This window comes from Gadus morhua, chromosome 21, assembly GCF_902167405.1.
Source record: "Gadus morhua chromosome 21, gadMor3.0, whole genome shotgun sequence".
NCBI lineage: Eukaryota > Metazoa > Chordata > Actinopteri > Gadiformes > Gadidae > Gadus > Gadus morhua.
This window is the reverse complement of record NC_044068.1, coordinates 18,077,132-18,100,431: the sequence shown is the minus strand read 5'-3', so window position 1 is coordinate 18,100,431 and position 23,300 is coordinate 18,077,132. Positions and strand designations below refer to the sequence as shown.

General features: G+C 44.6%; 2 protein-coding genes across 4 annotated transcripts; one reads left to right on the top strand and one right to left on the bottom strand.

Moving 5' to 3' along the window:
- The first annotated feature begins 667 nt into the window (after positions 1-667).
- On the top strand, positions 668-11,345 carry nrbp1 (nuclear receptor binding protein 1). 2 transcript variants are annotated; one of them, XM_030345430.1, is made up of 18 exons: positions 668-1,161; positions 1,468-1,724; positions 2,982-3,104; positions 3,650-3,751; positions 3,846-3,935; positions 5,044-5,084; positions 5,298-5,392; positions 5,942-6,025; positions 6,130-6,188; positions 6,381-6,479; positions 6,575-6,707; positions 6,960-7,050; positions 7,343-7,393; positions 7,963-8,098; positions 8,650-8,703; positions 8,866-8,929; positions 9,823-9,878; positions 9,963-11,345. In XM_030345430.1, the coding sequence occupies exons 2-18, from the start codon at positions 1,494-1,496 to the stop codon at positions 10,056-10,058; spliced, it is 1,605 nt and encodes a 534-aa protein (XP_030201290.1). In that variant the 5' UTR covers positions 668-1,161; positions 1,468-1,493; the 3' UTR covers positions 10,059-11,345. The 2 variants fall into 2 exon arrangements, with proteins under 2 accessions (XP_030201290.1, XP_030201289.1); XM_030345429.1 differs by having other exon boundaries at positions 9,817-9,878.
- Positions 11,346-11,568: 223 nt separating this feature from the next.
- Positions 11,569-21,374, bottom strand: si:dkey-12h9.6 (macoilin-2). 2 transcript variants are annotated; one of them, XM_030345428.1, is made up of 11 exons: positions 21,154-21,374; positions 19,486-19,627; positions 19,250-19,376; positions 18,131-18,254; positions 17,471-17,649; positions 16,003-16,528; positions 15,360-15,518; positions 15,056-15,226; positions 14,438-14,564; positions 13,484-13,658; positions 11,569-13,183 (listed from the first exon to the last, which is right to left on the bottom strand). In XM_030345428.1, exons 1-11 carry the CDS (start codon positions 21,228-21,230, stop codon positions 12,993-12,995), a joined length of 1,998 nt encoding a protein of 665 aa, XP_030201288.1. In that variant the 5' UTR covers positions 21,231-21,374; the 3' UTR covers positions 11,569-12,992. The 2 variants fall into 2 exon arrangements, 1 of the variants encoding a protein (XP_030201288.1); XR_003974320.1 differs by lacking the exon at positions 14,438-14,564.
- Between the last annotated feature and the right edge of the window lie 1,926 nt (positions 21,375-23,300).

The window sequence follows — 23,300 nt, the reverse complement described above, 5'->3', positions numbered from 1 at the left end:
AACGAACGTCGTGAAAGCGCTCGTAGCTAACGAGTGCTCCAGACACTCAGTAGTGTTAGCTAAACACCCAATAGTGTCATTATTACATATTTCAACACAAAATTTTGTTGCATTCACACTACACCGGTGTTGGTGTTGGAAAAATAGTGTTAGCATAGACACTCGGTGTTAGTTAAAACCCCCAATAATGACATTATTACATAGACTTTCAACACTACATATTGTTGCATTCACACTGGTGTTGTTGGGCAAATAGATTTAACTTTTAACATTGTATTTGAACACTAACACCAGTGTAATGTTAATACAACACTGGTGTAATACTTTTACACCATGTAGTGTGGATGCATATAGACTCTTTGCCGGTGTTAAATTTGACATCACAGCTGTTAATTTAACACCAGTGTTTTTGCTGTGTAGGGGTTGATCTCTTTTTTTTCCTTATTTCGTAAGGCCTATAATTGCCTGAGATGAATCACGTGGTGTTTTTGTGTAGCACTACTTTGAAAAATGCCTTTGGCAATAAATGAAGGTTAAATCAAATCTCTTACTCTTATTCTCACCAACAGAATGAACGGTGGCATCAAAAAATAAATGAGAATTATTTGAAGCTCCAAAAGGGGGATAGGCCCATGCGTCTGGCAACTCTGCCTCTGACGTATCACGTGACGCTCCTTCACATTCTGTCCGCATCCTTGAACCTCGTCGCCATCATCTTTAGCTAGCTAACATCTCACTTTAACCTTTAAGTGTGAGAGTTGGTCACTTATACTTGCTATTATGACATCTGTCACTTCAGTCTGTGGGTATTTTACTCTGCTAGAATGATATAATGCGAGTTTTCAATAAATGTATGTCAGACATAACGCGGAAGTGTATAACCAGATACACTAGCCATAGCTGTTATCACACTAGTCTTTGGTCTTGAGAAGTCACGTTAGCAAGGACCAAGTTGCGAAGGGTCGCTAGCCTCGCATTGCGCCAGCCAGCCAGCTCGGTGTCTCTCCAGGCCTGGGACAGACCCGTACAGAGCCGAGGCAGTGGAGATAGTTGAGCTAAACTAGCGGAGTGGTTGAAACAACCCCAGGATCTCTTGAAGCGGATCGTCCCCGCCGCCCCAGACCGGCTCCTCTGCAGCGTCACTGACACCAGCTCATCCACGTACGTCTCCATTTGTTGTTTACAGTCACAATGTTTTTGTATTGCGAAAAGAATACATGGTCAACGGTACTATTACTTATGGTCAGGCCTCTTTCTCAAGCGCATCCATGTAATCGAATACTAATCAGTGTACTCTAAACATGTCATGCTTCACTGAACACATTATTAGATTCAAAAGGCGAAATTATTGTAGTACTGTGTTGTCATTATCAAGACGGTGTTGTGAGGTGAATGCTCGTTAGTGCTCTAGTTAGACAAGTGATTCACTTGTTGAATAGTGTTATTATAACTAAATGTTTTGTGCAGGCGGCTGTGCCTTAGGGGAAGTGAAGATGTCTGAGGGAGAGAACAAGCAGGCTCCTGTCCAGGAAGTGCGACAGGAGTCCGGCGCGGCTGCCGCCGCATCGACGGTTCAGGGGGTGTCATCAGTATCTCCCCCGGTGTCCATGGTAACACAGCCTCCGCCAACGGCAGCCACAGAAGATGAGGAAGAAGAAAGTGAGGACGAGTCAGAGATCCTGGAAGAAAGTCCATGTGGTCGCTGGCAGAAACGAAAAGAAGAGGTAGGCGGTGCGAAACGATTGTATGTGATGTAGGGTTGCCGCGGTACCGTGTGACCGGTGTTGAGGCCAACAGTTATTTTGTATTATTTTTTTCCAGTAATAAAAGAAAAATTCGCCGTCACCTTTTTTTTTTTTTTTGTATGTGTTTTCTCATGAAAAAAAAAATTGACGCAAACCTAATAGGCTACCTAATAAAGCGTTGGAACACACAAGACCGGTAAGCATAGCAACGCCGGTAAACAAACCCCGAGAAGCCCAATCCCTGCGCTACGGCCATCCGGAGGCGCACAGAGCTTTTGGCCGTGATTTGATATTCAAGCAATAGCTCACGAGGCTCTTGTATAAAAGCAATAGATCACTTCAGTCAGTGGCATGTGCTCATTATACCACTGTGAAGGGGGTCGCCGGCCCTCCGCTGCGCGTCGGGGCCGGACAACGCCCCTTAACAGTGGTATAATGAGCACATACCACAGCCTGTCGTGATCTATTGCTTAATTATACAACGGGTGGCTTAAATCCAGCGACCTGATTGGTTCCTAACTGTTGTATAATGAGCGTATACATAACTGCTATGACGCCCAATCATTTTGTGAAAGTTTGCATATCACTCCGCGCCTGGAAGTAGAAACAGTTACAAAGTAAAAAATATGTTGAACGATGGAGAGGGTGTAAATGTTGAGCAAGGCGATGGAGAGACTAACGAAAGCTTAGGCACACGGCGAGTGAACTGCTCCATAGGATAAATTGCCGCAAACCGCTCTAGCCGAGCCTTCTCTCGGAGGGACGCTAAAGTGTGTTGCATAGCGACCGTCGTGCATTTTGAAGGCAGCCAGGAGGGACTACTTTTTTGTATTCTTTAATAAAACAGCTACTTTGACTTTCTTGTTGTTTTGGTCGCCGGCCCCACGCTGCGCGTCGGGCCGAACAACGCCCCTTAACAGTGGTATAATGAGCACATACCACAGCCTGTCGTGATCTATTGCTTAATTATATTATACTATTATATATAGAACGTTATAAGACGCTGTCACCGAGAATTGGCGCGCTGCCAGACGCTGTCACCGAGTGTGAGAGGAGTTGACGGAGAAGATGGCGGTTGACCTAGTTTCAAAGTTTATACCGTTTATACTCGGTAATACCGGTGTTGACACAAGTGTATTACTCGGTGTGAAAATGTCCATACCGCGGCAACCCTAATGTGATGTGTCAATTTCATCAGCATACAGTGACTGACCCCTGATCTGTTGTTCCTAAAAGGTGAATCAACGCAATGTTCCCGGGATTGATAATGCCTACTTGGCAATGGACACAGAGGAAGGAGTGGAGGTGGTTTGGAATGAGGTCATGTTCTCAGAAAGGAAAAACTTCAAACTGCAGGAGGTGAGTTAAGATCTAAGATGATATTTTAATGAAGCCTTTTTGTTTTGGTGGTCTTTTGAGCATCAGGATTACTGCTGCCAACACCACTTGAATACGGCACCCAACACCTCTGTGATCATGCTAATTTTTTAGAGCAGGATTTTTGGAATATAATGGCTGCTTATGTACACGGCACTTAATGTACATACTTATTGTATGTGTTACGTCCTTAAAAATAGTTCATTGTATAGCATCTTATCCTAGCTATCTTTGTTGTGTACGGGGAATGGGTCAACCTAGCGATCATTAGTGCTTAGCACATGGTTCTATGAACATCCTTACTGTACCGACAGCGATATATTGTTTCTTTCTTCTAACAAATGTATTTATTGTAAGTCGCTTTGGGTAAAATAATCTGCTAAATGTTAATATTAATGCTAATATGCCGGCAAATTGATGGTCTCTGAATGGTTGCCGTGTGGCTGTGACAGGTTTTCATTGTTGTTGTTTCACAATAGTTATGCAGATAGTAATAGTTATACCTCTTGTCTTCCCGTTTTGCACAGGAAAAGGTTAAAGCAGTTTTTGACAACTTGATCCAACTGGAGCATTTGAACATTGTGAAGTTTCACAAGTACTGGGCCGATGTGAAGGAAAACAGAGCGAGGGTATGTTGGCATCTCACTATTCCTCTTTCTCCAATCCTTCTCTAATTTATATGGAGGGTAGTGCTAAGAGTTGTTTTACTGTCGACCTTTGCAGGTTATCTTCATCACTGAATACATGTCCTCGGGAAGTCTAAAACAGTTTCTGAAAAAGACGAAGAAAAACCACAAGACGATGAATGAAAAGGTACGTAGGGTCATATTTAGTTTTCCCATCTGAAACAAACTGCCTCTGACTTACCCATGTTAGTGCTACAGATGTTCTTCATGCTGCATCAGAAATCCCCCCAAACCACCAAAATGTTGGTCCTGTCCCATTCAATGTAATTGATTTTTCGAAGATAAAAGTTCTATCAGAAATTAGTGATGCATTTCTGGCAAAAATACTATTCGATATTCGCTGAGAAGTATTCGAATAATATTCGAAAATCGGTCAATCAAGAACCCCCCACGCACGCACGCACCTCGTATACACGCACACAGAATGACACAGGGGGAAGCTTTTATGATTTGTTTGAAATCAATCGGTTTATTTCAACAACTGCGCCATACACATTCAACATCAAAATTATTTCAACATGGGCTTAGGCAAATAGGCCTACATGCGCCGAAAACAGCTCGCTATTTATTTTACTGAACACAGCCTGCATGACAGTGAACTAGACGCCAAAAAAATAACACTTCTTTTTACAATTTATTTGTTACTTACCAGCATTCGTAGTGTTGATCAGCAGAGAAATAGTCTACCAAAGACGTTGACGTCGCTTAGCAACCGATGACGCTGGGGTTGATAAGTTACCGGACTACGTCCGGAGTGATGCAATAGAAAAGAAAAAATCGACTTTCCTTGACAGTGGTCATTATATGCTTAGCAACGGTGAATTATCAAAAAATTATTCACCACCGGAAGTTGTGAAGGCCCATGCAAGTGAACGGAGCGTTCAACTGCATTGAGAAGAGCTATGTAATAAATAACTATAGTCACATTCATTATTCGATATTCTACGTGACTATTCGACTATTCGACGATCGTTGCCCATTCATCTTGAAGATTCCCATTTTGTTCTCTTTGGTGCCACCTTTGGTGATAAACAGTAATTCTTCCCAGATTTACAAACAGTCTCAAGTGCAAGGGCTTTAATAACCATTGTGTTGCTTCATTCTGGGTATTGACTTTATTTACATGAAAATCGACATGATTTCTATTTAAAAAAATATATCACCATCTACTATGATATTGTAATGGAATGTTGCAATTAACTCTTACAAAATCTCTTGCCTTCTCTGTCTATCAGGCTTGGAAGCGCTGGTGCACACAGATACTCTCTGCTCTCAGGTCAGTTCTGCAAACAACTGCATTTCATCCCACATGTGACATCCTGTTTTAGCTATATTAATGTTAATATTCATTTTGAAGATATATTTTTGATTACAAATATTGGAAATTGTAGATCACAGATGGACCAACCTCTAAAACGAGGTCCAAATATTCATATGAATAAAGGGTGCTTGATTTTAATGACACTATGTTTGCATTGCTGGTCCTCAGCTACCTGCATTTATGTGAGCCTCCCATCATCCACGGCAACCTCACCTGTGACACCATCTTCATCCAGCACAACGGCCTCATCAAGATCGGCTCAGGTGGGAGCCAGAGGAGACTGTTAACATCCAGTCGCACAATGGCCTCACGCTGCGTGAGGTCGGATTTTATAATAATCCCCTCATCCGCGTACTGCCATTCACTATATTATTTTACACTTTGATTAAAGAGTGAAACCCCATTCTAATTGAATGCTCTAAATTCATAGGATAATTTGGTGGAAGGACGGAGCACTTAATCCTCAATTAAATCCATCTGTCGGTATCACCGGCGCTCTTCTTATTAGAAAATATTGCATGTTCACGTCTAGTAAGGATAAGGCAGCAAAGAAGGCTATGTTCATTTCATTTTGTTTATTCAAATATTTTTGTCACAATACGATACGTTAGATTTGGTATTTTAATCGAATCGGTCAGTAAATGGCTAGCGGAAACCTTGGAACACCTTGTCTCAGTGTTGCATTTGAGGGAAAGATGATGTATTGTGTAGTCTGCCGTCTAGTTGTCAGGAATGACTTAATGCTGCTTTAACTAACATGTGTCTGGCCTTTATTTTGATCCATGCCTTTCCCCTGTTTGTTTGTTTTCCAGTGGCCCCAGACACCATTAACAACCACGTCAAAACGTGTCGGGAGGAGCAGAAGAGCTTGCATTTCTTCGCCCCCGAGTATGGAGGTGAGGCCGTGACGAGCTACTGAATGGTCTGAGATACTGCTCGGGGCATGGAGTGTGAGTCATGCGTCTGGTCCACATCCTTGACTCTTTGTCTCTGTCCTTAGCCGTGGCCGACGTCACCACCGCTGTGGACATCTATTCCTTTGGAATGTGCGCCTTGGAGGTAACGGCCACTTCACTATCGTCCTATTGAAGAGAAGAAAGACCTTCCCCATGACTCTGTGCCACCATGGCACCCATACTCCTCATCGTGCTCCCACATTGTGCTTTAGCACGTGTCTTCTGGTCCTTCCACAGTGCACCGGAGGTTGACATGCATGGTGACCGTTTCCCTTGTTTTGTGCCTCTACCTCAGATGGCCGTGCTGGAGATCCAGAGCAACGGAGAGTCCTCCTACGTCTCCCAGGAGGCCATCAACAGTGCCATCCTGTTCCTGGAGGATCCGCTGCAGAGGGTCAGCACACGCCGGCGTCCCCATGAATCAGTGCAGGCCGTATCCATCCCAACCAGCCAATGATGCGTGTTGTGGTTGTGTTTGCATCTTTTAAGGAGTTCATCCAGAAGTGTCTGGAGGTGGACCCCAGCAAGCGGCCCACGGCCAAGGAGCTGCTGTTCCACCCCGCCCTCTTTGAGGTGCCCCTGCTGAAGCTGCTGGCTGCCCACTGCATTGTCAGCCTCCAGCGTGAGCGCACACACACGCGCACACACACACACACACACACACACACACACACACACACACACACACACACACACACACACACACACACACACACACACACTCCGTCATACCGCAATATATTTTTGACAAACGTATATTGCAAACACAAATATTGTTTGTGTAAAAATACCATGTACGTTTTTATAAAAGACGGCTCTTAAGATATTCTCCAATAAGATGTGCATGATTTTTCTCTCCTCTCGGTACGTTCAGACATGATTCCAGAGAACGCTTTAGAGGAGATAACCAAGAACATGGATCCTAACCTGGTCATCGTGGAGATCAAGGAAGGGGTTCAGCTCAAGTAAGTCTGATAGTTATAGTCCAGTGAAAGTTATAGAAAATGACCTAAGGTGTTGGATCTCTTGAACACTGTCTTCTGAGCCATGTAGTTAGGAATATGCCACTTGAATAATGAACAGTGAATATAACTTCTTAAATGAGAACTGAGCTACTCTCGTGTTCTTTTGCCATGAACAGTTCAATTCAACCAACTAAGAGAAAGAGCACAAACAGCCTCGTCTTTGTATGGCTAGGCTAGCTTCATGGTGCAATGACTGTGTTTGATGAAAGTGTGATTTCCTTCTCTTTGTTAGACTCTCCCAGTTCCCTGCGCTAGAACTGGACAAGTTCCTGGAAGACGTGAGGTAGGAAAACAACACAAGTAATGCAAACGGTGTAGGGGTGGTTGGTGGGGTCGGTGTTACTGTAGTTGCACACTCTGTCAGGGCAGCCCCACGTCCTGGAAAACCTGCACTTAAACTCATGGAAAATGTCCAAATTGATCCAATGTCCTGGAAATGCTAGAAAATGTAGAAGTTGCGCTACAAAACCAAATTCATTTTTCTGTGTGGGCTGTGTTAAGTCACCAACTCAAAGTTGTACTCAAAAACGATATCATGTACACGAAATATCAGTCACTGAGTGAACCACTGCACCTCACTCAAGTCGGTTCACAGTTGACTGATTAAGAAAAGGAGAGAAGTTGGTCTGTCATGCTTCTGCTTTAATAGAGTTTAGGGGGGCTGCTTCCGAGTGAAACATGACCCCCGGGAGGTTTCAGTGTCTAATAACACTGGGATCCCTGCCCTGTTGGTAAAGATAATCCATCACTTGCTGGGTTCATGTGTGGTTCACTGTGTGATCATGTGAGCTGAGGACTAGTGTGGTGGGGGCCCAGGGGCACAGTGCTTAACCAGAGGGGGGGTCTTCACAGGAATGGGATCTACCCCCTGACGGCGTTCGGCGTGCCCGGCTCCCAGCAGCCCCAGCAGGAGACCGTCAAGTCCCCAGTGGTGCTCCCCTCGGTGAAGTCCCCCACGCCAGAGCCCTCTGAGCTGGAGACCCGGAAGGTAAGGAGGCTGGAGCCTGACCCAGGCCGGGAATGAGTCTCTTAATTAATAATTAAACTGCTTTGAAAGGGCGCTCGTAACCAGTGTTGCCAGATTGGGCACGATTTCCCACCAAATCTGACAACACTGGCTGCAGCTTCAAATCTGACCCGATCTGGCAACACTGCTCGCAACTGTTTTTACATCGGCAGACAAAAGCGTATTAGGCTGAAACCTCCTGAGATAATTTTCAATTTCCAAGGGAGTTCTAAAAGGACGCATACCAAAATGACAATCATGATGCAATTTCTCTGAAACCGATAGGTGGCTCAGTTAGGTCATGTTTCCAACCTGCCCCATTTTAGATAAACAGTGTTTGGTACGACCCGAGCCAGTTCTGCTGGACATCTGTTCATGTGCAAGAGCAGATAAAACAGGAGCCCGCAGATTTGTCTGGTTACCAGCCTAACTGGCGATATCTTCTTAATTAAATGGGCTAAAACGTGTATGAGAATATATTTGAAAAGCAGGGCTGTTCGAATATAGTTTGAATGCATGTTTTCACCCCTCAGGTCCTGCAGATGCAGTGCAACATTGAGCCTGTTGACGAGGGCTCTAAACATCACGTGAGTCCCAAACATCCCACTCCTCCTCCTCACTTTATTATTGGAGAGGAGGCTTTGCTTCATGATCGTTTTGCTTGTGTGTGTGTGCGTGTGTGTGTGTGTGTGTGTGTGTGTGTGCGTGCGGATGAACTGAACTGAATCTCTCCTCCGTCTCTCTTTCAGCTCACGCTGCTGTTGAAGCTGGAGGATAAGCTGAACCGACACTTGAGCTGTGATTTGTTACCCAGTAAGTTTCCTCCACGTTCCCAGCGGCGCTTGTCTCCATTCCAATAGCGCTCGGTTCAGCAGGATGGATTGGTTAAGACTTCTTTAAGATTAGATTAAGATTGTCCTATTTACTCATCTGCGTTTACCGGATCCGGTTGGATGTGGGCTTATAGATCTTTAAACACTTTCACTTAGCTATTTGAGAGATTTTTAGTCTAAATGTAAAAAAAAAAAATCATTAATGGTCCCATGAATTGAAAGGCTTGATGACCGGTCTTGTGCTCTATGGAGAACCCGTGGGAGAAATCAGAATCATGTGCTCGTTCTTATGCAACCATCACCAGGGTTGAGAGTAGACAGGAAAAATACATTGGAAATAGATCATCTTTTCAACCAAAAATTGAGTTTCGGTCAGCCGCGCTGCAATCAGGATGTGAAAGCATCAGCATGTTCCTTCATATTGTCCTCAGAGATAAAGCGCTGTGCGTTTCCCTTGGATTCTATGACCGATACACACAACCCGTTCAGCAGGGGGTCATATGTTAACATGGCTTTTTAATTCAGTATTTTTTTTGATGTTAGAACACAAACATACCGTTAGCCTAATAGCACAATTGCCTCAGTCATAATTTGGCCAAATTATGATATCTAGCCTAACTACCTTCCTAACGCTGCCGAATCACAGTGCCTCATTGGCTGTAACCCAAGCCAATCAGAGTGCTTTTTACATCCCATAATATAATTACAAATGCCTCGAGGCATTTTTTACGCTTAATACAAGATGAACCTTAAAACGTGACGGGGAATTATGCAATGAGGCCAATGATGTGCAATCCAGTCGGAATTGAGTAGTTAATGCACTGTCGCACCGTCACCTTTATCCTGTGTGTGTGTCTTTGTCTACTGGCTCAGATGAGAACGTCCAGGAGCTGACAGTGGAGCTGGTTCAGCTGGGCTTCATCAACGAGGTAGGCTGAGCGTGGTCCCTTCTGCCTCGTTATTCATGATGGCCGTCATGACCACTCATCTCTGCTCTTACCTCCCGGCCTCAGGGGGATCAGCCGCGGCTGGCGCTGGTCCTGGAAGAGGCCTTCTCCAAGTTCTATGGCCGGAGCGGCTCGCTGAATCCGGTCACCGTCTCCTCCTAGCGCGACCATCCCCCTCCTCCTCGTCCCCCCCCATACCTCCTCCTCTCCCTCAACCCGCCGCCCCTCGATCTGGTCTGGAGCCACGGGGACCCCCCCCCCTCCCAGGGAGGAGGGTCTGTTCGGGGGGGGGGGGTGTTGGGGGTTGTATTTTTCAACTGCTGCCATGGCCTGCTTGCCTTCGCATCCTCGTCATTTCTTAGCCCTCCAGTGCCCGCCCATTCCCCCCAGTGTTGCTTCTATCCTCTGAACCAGCTGGGAGAGCCCGCAGAATGGCATTTCTACATTTAAGCTTGGTTCCCTCAAGTCTCTCTAAAGATCTAGAGAACAATGGAAACAAGTGGCTCCAACCTTCATATAAGTCTGTATTGAACTTTGTTTTTTGATAATGAGAAATGAGAAAATCCCCCCCCCCCCCCCGGGGTTATATTGGTCTATGTGATTCCTGTGTGTGTGAGTGTCTGATAACCTCTTGTCTTCTGTCGATCATCCAGTCTCTGCCTTCAAAGGGCCTGAAGCTAACGATCTATTGTCTTTATTACTGTCAACTTCTCTGCCAACAAACACAATCCATCGTCTGTTTATTTGTTTCTTGCGCACCGTATTTCAATTCCAGCACTTGAACAAGTGGTCTTTTGGTGAATATGGTTCTTTGATTATTTGAAAAATGTTTAAACCTCACCTGGCTTTGGTGTCCGGTGGGCTGTTATTATTTTAACTTGTCTATTACATTGCCTTTTCAGGATAAGGTTGAACAACATGATATGCTGGTGCCATGTGTGTGTGTGTCAGTGTGTATAGAAAATATGTACATATAAATATCCATTGGCCTGAAGCTGTGGCCTCTAAACCCTAAAGATGACCGTGGATCCAGTGTATATGAAACGGGGATCATTTCCATCCCCTGTTTTTAGTCTGTAGCTCTATGAGGTGGTTAAAGACCTATGGTAAAACTTGAATGGTTTATAATCTTCAGCCATTCCTGAACGTTATCATATCGTCTCTCCGAGGGTGGCCCTACAATGGCTGATCCTTTGTCGAACGCCCTGCGGTCCAGCACTGGTCGATATCAACAACTGGTGACCTCTGGTAGAGCTCACTGTTTGTTCTGTCTGGATCTTCACAGGGTCTGTCTAATCCATGAGATGCAGGCACTGGAGTGCATGGCATGCTAGTAACCATCTTGTATGCACTGTATGCTGGCTGCACGGCTGTAACTGTATGTCTGTTTCTGCACAATACCGCCCTCCTCTTTTTCAATTACTCCAATAAAAATATGCACCTTGAAAACGTGTGTGTTGGTTCTGCTTTGTGTGCGTGTTGAGCGTGTGAGTAATTTGATTACTAAGACACAGAATTGGTCGTTTCCCTTCAGCATTTGGTACACTGCAATCCAAACTGTGATGTCCTTTCTGCCTCGGTGTCTTGTATCCATAAGTCAATCAAAATGCAGCCACTATGGATGTGGCCTCGTCTGCATTTTGACCAGCAGTCAAAAGGTTAGAACCAGGACAAGCTTTAAGAAAACTTTATTTTTTCCTAAGTGTTTATGAGTAAAAAAAAAAAAAAAGATACAGGACCATCATTGTTTCAATCGTCTGATCAAAATATTACGAAACTAGCCCTTGTTCAATTAAAATGCTTTACATATCTTCCGTCACAATGTGTGCTCAAAGAAATTGCAATTGAGTAAGACATTTCATGCGGACAAACACATTGCCGTACAAAATTACAGTAAGTAATAAATTACATCAAAACTAAAAAATACTTTTATGAAATATAAAACACCCCTAGAAAGACAATCTAAACAAGAAAACCTACCCAAGTGGCAACATCCATGAAATGTTTTTGTATTTGTATTTTTTTTATCGTCAATACAGGCTATTTTCCATTTCTTTACATCTTGAGTAAGAAAGACTACAAAAACAGTACATAGCACTTCAATTCAAACACATTACTCTTTCACATTAAATTAGTTTGACTTCCCAGTATTAAAATAATGTAATATAGGCACAATCATGAAATTTAGGAACAAATTTCCCCCACAATTTTGGTCACATTTGGTCACATGTTGTGTTAATTACACAACTACACTTTAATTTACTGAAAAATTGAAACTTTTGATGATAATGTTTCACACATAGCAACTAATTAGCCCACTATTGTGAATTTACTTTCTCCAATTCCTTCTTAAAGGATAGCCAATGCAGGGTTCCAACAGTTACCAAACATCCAAACATCCAAACATTACGATGTTAAACACTGGCTTAAGGCCAGAGATAAATTCAATACTGTCATCTCACAGTTTACATTTTTGTCTTTGAAGTGACACCCGTACCTTTAAAACATTAACCCGAGGAACCTCCGCTCTCACAGTGAAGCAGCAACAGCACCACCGCAGTCATCTGGCTCCGTTCATCAACCCCTTTGAATACCTACGTCCCCAGGCCGCCTCAAACCTAAAATACTGGGAGGGATTATCCGGGAGGAAACTGATTTCAATGCTCATTATTTGTCAAGAAAGCTTGTGTAATAACAACATCATAGAAAATGTTGGTAAAAGTCAGATGTAAACAAATACCATCAATGGTATTCAATGTAAAGCCTTTCACAAGCAATCGATTGGCAACGCCAGCATATCAATTTGTAAAACGGTCAGTGTTTTTTTGCTCTTTAAGGACGTTACAGATGTCATTTTAGCACCAGCAATGCAGCAAAAAAGCATTCAGACGGCCGTGTCTCGCTCACACCTCTGTGTGGACTCTGGTATTCAGAAAACATGGCTGTGAGAGTCATCGGTTCATCTCTCTGCGACCTCATGATCCGCCACAAAGTATCACACCGCTCTGTGTCGTGCGGCCCGGCCCAGAGTCCCACGTGGTTCCCACGACAACAACAACCTCGGCCCCCTGCCGACAGCGACCGCCCGACCCCCCTCTACTTCTTCAGACACTGGTACATGAGCGCCCGGGGGTTGAGGCCGTAGCGGTCGGAGCCCAGCAGCTTGGTGACGTAGTGGGGCATGGGGGCGCGCTCGCTCATGTACGACACGCTCGGGCTGACCGCCATCACCTCGGCGATCTTCTGCTTCATGGCGCCGATCTCGCGGTCCTGTCTCAGCACTTTACCTGCAGGGGGGCGAGAGAGAGAGAGAGAGAGAGAGAGGGGGGGGGGGGGGGGAGTGATGGAGAGAGAGAGAGAGAGAGAGAGAGAGAGAGAGAGAGAGAGAGAGAGAGAGGAGGGGGGAGGGAGTGATGGAGCGGGAGACAGAGAGAGAGAGAGAGAGAGAGAGAGAGAGAGAGAGAGAGAGAGGGGAGAGAGAGAGGGAGTGATGGAGCGAGAGAGAGAGAGAGAGAGAGAGAGAGGTTGCAGTACTTTGAGCTAATACCATGCAGAATGGATGGAGGAGTCAGGGTGTTTCTTCAGACCTTGTGCGATCTCCAGCTGCCGCCGGGCGTCCCCCAGGGCGGAGAACAGATCCAGTTTGATGCGTGTCTCGGCGCTCAGGTTGTACTCCAGATGCTGAGCTTTGTCCTGCAGCGCCGAGAGCGTGGACAGCATGGCGGCCGTGTCGCGCTCCACGCAGCGGTACTTCTGTAAAGCCTTCAGAGACACAAACAAACCAAAGACAACGCATTAGAACATAAATATTCAGAATATTCGGACTGGTAAGATGAATAGATACGAAAAATACTAATAAGTAACACACACTTCAGCAGCGAGCAATCACATTAAGTTGTTGATGCTTTGGTTTCTTGAGCTTTGCAGTATAGTTTACTTTACTTCTTTATATGAACATTTATTCATCAAGCTCAATCACGGAAATTATTCAATGTTCATGCTCCACTTAGGAAACCAAGGCAACACATCAAAAATACTTCACATGGGGGGAGGAGGTGTTACACGGCCATTCGAAAAACAATAAAAGCTGTGAGATGACTAAAGAACCTCACTGAAAGCCAGGCAGTGTTTTTTTATGAACGACCAGGCTTCTGCTACGGCATGCTTTTATGCAGTGTTAACCACCAAAATAAAACTGAATCGGAAACACAATACACAATACACAAATCCAATGAGAAAGATGCAAATGCAACAGTACTCCCAAGTTGAGTCCCATATTAATGGAGGGATGACATGTGGATTTCAAGCCCAAATGAATCATATCAAAATCAATGCCCCCCCCCCCATTCCCCAAGTCCAGCTATCAAGCTCCCAGAACGTACACAAAAGAGAACTTAAATTAACAAACGCAAAAACAACCACGCAAACAAAACAGAAAAGAAAATCGTTACGACCAAACCAAAACACGACAACCAAGTACTGGACCACGCCAAATCACACACAGTTTGATCGAAATAAAGGAGAGTTTTGAAAAAGGATACCTCAACATCACTCTCTAGATCTACCACGCGACCCTCTTTCACTTGATACTCCAGCTGTAGTTGTTTGTACTCTGTCTCTAACTCTTTAACCCTTTTCCTTAACATTTGGGTCTCAGAGTGTTCTTGCCTAGGGGCGGAGGGAGAATGGAAACACAGAGATACACATTTGAGGCCAACGAGAGAGAGAGAGAGAGAGAGAGAGAGAGAGAGAGAGAGAGAGAGAGAGAGAGAGAGAGAGAGAGAGAGGGAGAGAGAGAGAGAGAGAGAGAGAGAGAGAGAGAGAGAGAGAGAGAGAGAGAGAGAGAGAGAGAGAGCTCTGATTACCTTGACTGTACAGGGCAGTTCACATAGAAAAAAACATTGCATTATCTTATAATAATTATCTTATAATGTCTGCATTATATATTCACAATTTACATGTTATGAAAATGGCTGAGAGAAGCTGCAATGAGAAGCGTTAGCAGTCTGTGTTAAAGTTAAGCCCTTAATACGTTGCAGCGTCAAAGCACCAGCGTACACCCAGTGCCATGCATAAATTATTAATGTGGTACAAAATGAAAGCTAATTAGCTGTTTTAGTACTCAGAACAGATTTGTCTCCCCTGAGTTTTAGTTGTACCTGTTAGCTAAATTCCACGCTGAATTAGCCGCTTCTTCCATCTTATGGGCCTGGAGCTCCACCATCTGTTTCTCAATGGAGGCTCTGGCTTCTCGCTCTGCCCTGATCTTCTTCTCCAGCGCTGCGCTGGTCTGCTTGTCCTTGTGTTTGGTCTTTGTCAAGCACAGAATCCTGAGGAAGAGTTGTGTCAAGACAGAAAGACGCTTTGAGGATGTGGATAGAGATGCATTGCACGTAACGGACAGCAGGGGGAGCCAAACGCTGACCTGCTTTCCTCGATGGCGTCATTTGTTTGATTACTCACTTGCTTTGGAGCAGCACGTTGGACTGCCTGAGCAAGGACACCTCCGGTCTGAGGCTCCTCTCGCTGTTGGTCAGGTTGCAGATATGGCTCTTCAGCTCCTGTTCTGTTTGTCTGCTGGCCTGCAGTTCCCCTTTCAGCCTCCTGAACTCTTGCTCAAGCCTTGGAGGGGTACAGCGATGGGAAGAGTGAAAGAGACAGAGAGAGGGGACAGAGAGAGAGAGAGAGAGAGAGAGAGAGAGAGAGAGAGAGAGAGAGAGAGAGGGGACAGAGAGAGAGGACAGAGAGAGAGAGAGAGAGAGAGAGAGAGAGAGAGAGAGAGAGAGAGAGAGAGAGAGAGAGAGAGAGAGAGAGAGAGAGAGAGAGAGGGGACAGAGAGAGGGGACAGCGAGAGAGAGAGAGAGAGAGAGAGAGAGAGAGAGAGAGAGAGAGAGAGAGAGAGAGAGAGAGGGAGAGAGAGAGAGAGAGAGAGAGAGAGAGAGAGAGAGAGAGAGAGAGAGAGAGAGAGAGAGAGAGAGAGAAGAAGAAAGAAAGAAAGAAAGAAAGAAAGAAAGAAAGAAAGAAAGAAAGAAAGAAAGAAACACCATGAAACCCTTCCATGTTCTGCGTATAAACTCAGACACCATAAGTCTGGAGGGCTCCGTACTTGTTGATCTGCTCAGCGTGGGGGTTGTGGGCGGCCCGCTCCGCCGGGTCCCCGCCGTGTCCCGCCGACGCCTTCGAGTGGAGCCTCTGCCTCCTGTCCGTCCTAGACGAGGTCGGAGGGGGCGGCGAGGGTGTGTTGGTGTTGCCCCTGCCGCGGGCCGCCTTCGGGGACCCGCTCTTGATGGGCGCCGGCGCGGCGCGGCCCCCTTGCTCCTCCTGGGGCGGGCCCTCGGGGGCCGCGGCGGGCTCCGTGGGCCCCAGGCCCCGGGGCGGGTCTCTGGCCTCGCCGCCGCCGCCAGTGGTGGGGGTCTTGGATGAGACGGAGGAGGAGGAGGAGGAGGAGGTGGGCGCCCGGCGGCTGGGGGGGTCCACGGGTTTGACCTCCAGCGTCGGCTCCTTGTCGGACGCCCTGGGGTCCTCGCCGTGGAGCTGGAGGCAGTCCTCGCTGCCGGGCGCGTCCTCGGGGCCCGGGGCCCCGGCGTCCGGGCCCTGGTACTGACCCAGCTCTCTGGTTTTCCACTTTGAGGCTGAGGATACGAGGGACACTCTGGTGAAAGGGGGTCCAATGGACATCATTACACGAGGGACACTCCGGTGAAAGGGGGTCCGATGGACATCATAACACGAGGGACACTCCGGTGAAAGGGGGTCCGATGGACATCATAACACTGGCAGAGGTAGCTACAGATATCAGTTATTGGATTTCAGGATCAATGCTGATTAATCAGCTTTAACGCTACTTTTGCTGACCTGATAACTGAGGCACATTCTCATTTTGGATTCGGGACCACTTCTGAATGTTATTTCTACTTCCACAAACATGAGCACTGAAAGTCCGATCCCCAACATAACAATAACCCCTCGCCAAACATAAGAGACCAACAAGCAAAGCTCCCTCTAGAGGTAAACACTGCCCGTCAGACCAACTGAGGCACTTGTACGATGAACCACTGTTTACATTATCAAGCCAATAGGTAATGCAGGTCATTACAGATAAACTAGCATTGTCCGGGGCAAGCTTTCTTATATCTGTTTAAGTAGCAGCCACTACTGTTCACTGAGCTTCCCAGTAGTGTTTGAGTTATGCTTAAAGAAGCAAGTATGAAAAAGTAACACCCATCATCAGATTTCTGGTAGTTGGGAATTCCTCCTATAATCTCCTATGTTAATCTATCAGTTCAGTGGAATCACTTTCGCTATTCTCCTCAACGAATCACCATTTTCTGCACAGGACTTCAAGGTTCCACGGTGGCTGGTGTTCTGGCTGTTGGTGGTTGGTGACTAAAAGGCATTTTAACAGTGCCAAACGTGGGCTTAATTCTGGGGGTGTTATCTTGGCTAGGAGAGCATTTGGCAGCCATACAGACGTTTGAATCGAGGCCTGAGGCAGCGCGTTCGCCTCCAGCGAGACGCCGACCAGCTGTACGTGTAAAAGGCGGAGAGTGGCGCTCCCACTGCGTTGTACTCACCGCCGGCCCCGTCTGGGGCGGTCTTGGGGTACAGCTGCAGGCCCTGGGGGAGGGAGTGCTGGAGGAGGTGCATGTGGAAGTGGTTGTCGCTCTGCACGGCCTTCTGCGTGCGCAGCTTGAAGATGTTGGTGAAGTAGCAAGTGGCGTCGAAACCCAGATACACGACGGGGTAGCCGATGCTGAGCGTGGAACGCGAGAGGGAGAGATGGGGAGATACGGTTAGAGAGAGGCACTGCTGTGAAATGAACGTTTCACACTCTGAGACTTCTCTTTCTCATTAAATTGATTGTGTGCAGGAAAAAAACTACTCCGATATCAAGATCCATCTCAGAATAATGCATTTTCTGTTCGGATGATCCATTACAAATGGCTATATATTTTAGATTTTTATATCAGATTGGTGGTAGTGGGGTGTGCAATTTAAACCAATGCGTAAGTATGATGCACACTGGAGAAATCATGCTTATATTATTCCATTCTGGAAGGCAAGAGGTCATTGCTCATTTTTAAACCTCAAGAAGAATACTTTTTACAGGCATTGTCCTATGGAACTTGTTGATTGTAAAAAGTGGTCTGCTGTTTTTAATGATCATATGTGATCCACAAATAAAGACATTCAGGGCTTTTTTGACGCAATGTTCATCGACAAAAACAACATACCAGTGTGCAGCAAACAAATGAGACAGGTTAGCACTGGAGATCTTGAGGTCTTTGAGTCGAAGGGAAGCCTCCGTGTACACCAGGAGGATCCACAGGGACACTGTGGAAATACAGATGCCCTTCTCTGCAAGGGGAACAACATATGAAACATCAATGTACACCTACTGTATGTAAGAGGGGATACTATGTGTGTAGAAGTGAAAGAGGAAAAAAAATGAAAATATTAGCCTAGACTAGTAGTCGAGAGTCCAGACTACTTTGCTAATATTTGCTGAGAATGTGCTAACTTCTTAAATGCACACCTAGAGGGTGTGGTGTCAGCCTTGGGAGACAATCCAAATTAGTTTGTGCTTGGCCAACATATCAGTCTGGCCTTGGGCGGAAATGTATTTATCAAATAACGGCAGCCAATCAGATGGCCTATCTAAACGCTCTCGATCTCTTTGCGCTTTCAAAATCCTTTTAATATTGATATTCATTCTATTTGAGAAAAGCATTTTTTATTGCTGCGTAGATTGCTTCACTTTCCCTTGACGCCATTTATTTGATTCTGGCAGGCTGCAAGGCGCTGATTGGTCCTAACAATGTTTTTTTTGAAGAGGCTCTCAACGGGCTTGAGGTCACACTGAACTGAAGAGAGAAACTGAATGAGAACCCAGGAGATCAGGATTTGTCTCACAAGGCAAGGCCTCATGATGCTCTCATGATTTTGCATTAAAAAATGTGTGTTTGTATCTTGGTTTGAGCGATCTGGTTCACCATCAGAGCAGTTTAGGGACAGATATCTCCACATTGTTGGTGTTAAGTAAAGCATATTTAAAGAAAGCAAAAATAAATTGGTCGTACAACATAACACTATGTATTATAATACTTATTACAATGCTTATATTTTAAGCTAAACTAACACCAAGTAGAGTTACAGTCTATACATTTTCAGCTCACTATAAATGGTCAAATTAGAATAAAAAATATTATTAAATATATGATGAGTCATAATATGAATATCATGTAATACAAAATAAAAGTAATTCATCGATAAATAAAAGTGTATACCGTAATTTGCTGTATATATGCTGCAAGATAATATTCATAATCACCTTTAACATAAATGTCACTCACCTGTGTGCCAAATGTAGTTAAACAACACATAAGTACTGGCCACAAAAAACAGCCAGTGCAGGGGGACAAAAATTAAACAAAAGATATCCAAAGTGAACGCAGCACAGACGAAAACCACACAGATGACCTGGGAACAGAGAGCAACGTCCACGTTAGTTCAACCCGTCTGATTCACACCTGCTGACATACAAACTCATCCTCAACATGGATGGATGACAACAAAGGCAGGGTCTCACCAGCCCGTAGCAGTGGAAGGTGGTGTACACGCTCCCGAAAAACATCCAGCAAGGCCAAAGGTATTCCAGTCTGAACTCCAGTGCAAAGTCGGCCAGCAGCACCAGAGACCACACCATCATGCACTTCAGGAAGGTGTAAGCGCTGGGGGGATTCAGATAGAGAACGTTTGTGTGATCATTAAGTCAAACTCATCCTTGAACGGTTGAGGTTGTACACCATATATTTAGTGTAGCTTTTAGTAAAGACCTAACCAGGGGTTGCAAATTTGTCTTGCCTAGAAACCTGAATGCATGGTATCTATTTTATATAAAAAAATGTACAATGTATTTGTCAAAAACACTTGTAAACTAAACATATGTCTCTTATCCATAACAATTATAACTACATTAATAACAATCTCAGAAGCAAACAAAGACAGCAGACAGACAAGCCAACACAAGCCAGTCACACTAACGGTGTTACACGTGGTCGTTCAGGACATTTGGTATTCATCGTTCACTCGCACTACCCTACGTATAAATGGAAGTGAATATGTGTATGCCTGCCTACAGTGTGCTTCCACGTTGAAAAGCAAGGAGAGAATGGCTATTTGTTAATTACACATGCATTGTGTCCCCCACTGCATGCCAAACAGGAGCCGGGGTTTTTCTCCTTTGTTCTGGCTCGTCTATAGGCTGCTATCGCCGCGGAGCCGCCTCTTTGTTTGGTTACCATGGCAATAATTCATCTCAGAGAGCAAGAAAGGAAGAGCACATCACTAGGAGCCTTTAGTCAGAGGAAAGGGTGTCAAAATGTGTCTCCAGCCACATCTCTGTTTGTCTATCCCCTTTATCTCGTGGCCGATACCAGACAGCTCCATTGTAACAGAGCTGTGCCACTGGGATGTAACATTAATACAAACCTACAGCCATGGCTGATTAAGTAAAATGTAATTATTTAGGCAAATGATACCATAACAAAAGATCAAAATGTTGCATACTTAAATTGCATAGGCCTGTGTCAGATAAAAACGTGTAAAAAAAAAAAGAAAAAAAGATCTCCTCTGTGTGAAATGCTTTTAGTCTAGACTGGGTCTAGACGCTTTCTGTAACGCTTTAAAATAAATGTCATGGATGAAAAAGCAGTGCATGAAGGCCTCGTTTTAGAACAACAATAGCAATAAGGGCAGACCACCTCTTAATACAAATACAAATTATATTATAGTCATCAACAAAAATAACCAATAATAATGATGATGAACATAACAGCCTAATTATCACTATGTGGCTATGTGTATTTACAATAACATTTGAGGTTGGGCTCTTTATGTCTAGATCTTTGCTCAAGTGTGGGGTGATGCTAGCCTGTTCTGATTGAAGATGACCAACACACCTACACAGCGATAGCTCTCTGTCAACAATATGCCATAATAAAGTAACCAAGAGGCGCCCTACACTCGGCTATGGTGGATCATAATATTGTACATCAGGCCTGTGACAAACGCCTATTTATGATACCGTTATGCTTCAATGCATGGGAAATACGATGTGGGTGGTTGAAAAACAACAACAGGACAAATCAAGTCTTGAGGTGAGACTACATGATGGGAAGATTACACAAAGACGGCACCACAACAAAAGCAATGGCACCCTGCGGTGCGTCACACACACACACACACACAGCGCTACCTCTCAGACAGCTTCTCCGTCAATTTCATCTTCTTCATTTTCCTCAGCCTATTGGCATCCACATAACGTTTCTTCATCTTCTACTGTCAATTTCCTCCGCACTCTTACACCGCCGGAGCGCGGTTTTGAAGGATAGAAGAAAATCCCCTTATGGAGAAGATTCAGCCTGATGTCAGGGAACAAATAAAACCTCTTGATTTGACCATAGCGGACGCGCCTGCGCATGCGCCCGCCTCGGTGCACCTACACCCCTTCATCGCGCGATGGGAGCAATCCACAGTAGAAACAGGCCCGGCCCTTAGTGCATTACCTTTATAATGGATAACGCACAACAATCACAGCCAATTGTTCCGAAAATATAAATGGTTCATACGTTAACATGTGAAACGTATTAATAGGTCGAATCCTGGCCTATGCTTTGGTTGAATGAGCTGTTAGTAGGCCTACACCTAATTGAACATACCTGATGATTGATTCACTGGTGTTTGTTAGAACCTTCGCAAAACGGATATTCAACTCTCGAAACTCATGTATGAGTTAACATGTGGACTATTTACAGTGTATTTATTTTATATTATTCTGTGTATGGGTCTTACTTTGATATGTTAGTGATTTTTTTTCAACTGAGTTGATAAGAAAATCACACAAAGGTTGTAGAGCAGGAGGCCTATGGGCCAATGGGAATGGTATATTCCGGATATACATGTAATACAATATATTCAGATTGTAAACATGTCTCACTCAGAACATATATGCATGCCTTCCAGTCTTTACTTTCAACAATGGTCAAGAGAAATTTGGTTGTTATTTGAGTTTTGGTAGTTCTAACTGAATGAATGGTACAACATTGGAAATATAAATACAAAAATACCTATATTTCTAGGTATAAGATATACCATCTCTGGTTTTATGAAATTACATCAAGCATTTGTAGGATGTAGGAAGTTTTCTTGACTAGGTAGATAGGTGCTCAAGAGTGATGAACTATAGGTGTGAAAACCCCACTGCTGATTTTCAATCATAGAACTATAGTTATATAGATCCTGTCTAGCAAATGTTCAAAGTAAATTCAAATCCATATTCACGTTGATATGACAAAAATGGTTGACAAAATCCATCACTCCTAACCCATACAACCCCTCAATGTCTAGTTGCCATAAAGTGCTCTATTTTGCACATGGCATCACATCCCTACTGATGATATTATGAATCATCAAGACTTCGTCTGACGTCTCTGGTACTTCCACAACAAGTAAAGACTCGTAGTGGTGGTTATTTCGGCCATGGTTGGAAATAACTGGGGGAAAGTAACTTGGGCCTTGACTCTCTGAAGTCCATATTGAACCGCGACATGGAGGAGAAAGGGATTTGTACACCCGGACTGCCGCCAAGCTCCCCCTGCCTGAGCTGCCTAACTTCCGCCGAGCTCCCCCCGCTGGAGCTGCCGGACTACCGCCAGAGTTTCCGCTGTTCCACAAAATCTTAGTTATGCTCGCTATGCTCGCTCGTTTGGTAACTGTAGGCGGGGTACTTTCCGAAATGCATATCTCACTCAAAACGTCAAAAAGTTTTTTCAAAGTTTGCATGCGTGTGGGAGCACCAGAGACCCAAAACAACATCCCCAAATCCCAGGAAAAGTGTTGTTTTCATAATATGTCCCCTTTAAGATTAATAGAAATAAGCATCTCTCTGCAAAGGGAGTGTTTTAAAAATAACCTCTCTGTTAAAGGAGTCATATTTTGGCGTTTTCACAACATAGTATTTGAGTTCTAGAAAACATGTTTTTGAAGCTGTTTGCTGGAAATAGCTTTTAGGAAAAAAAAATCTCACCTACCACTATTCCCCTCTGTTTCAGTTGTTCAGTTTGTTTCTGGTGTCTGTAGCTTTAATGCAAATGAGCTGCTGCCCATTGACCAATGAGATGTCAGACTGAACCATAGCATGGAGGAGAAGGGATTGTTGCCGTTTGCGGACTCCTGGAGCTCTATATCTATATAAAATAATATAATACAATAACAATATTATATATGTGGATTTATATAATATTATATCTAATATCACGGCCAAAAGCGCGCCTCGGATGATATTATGAATCATAAAGACTGCGTCTGACGTCTCTGGCACTTTCACAACAAGTAAAGACTCGG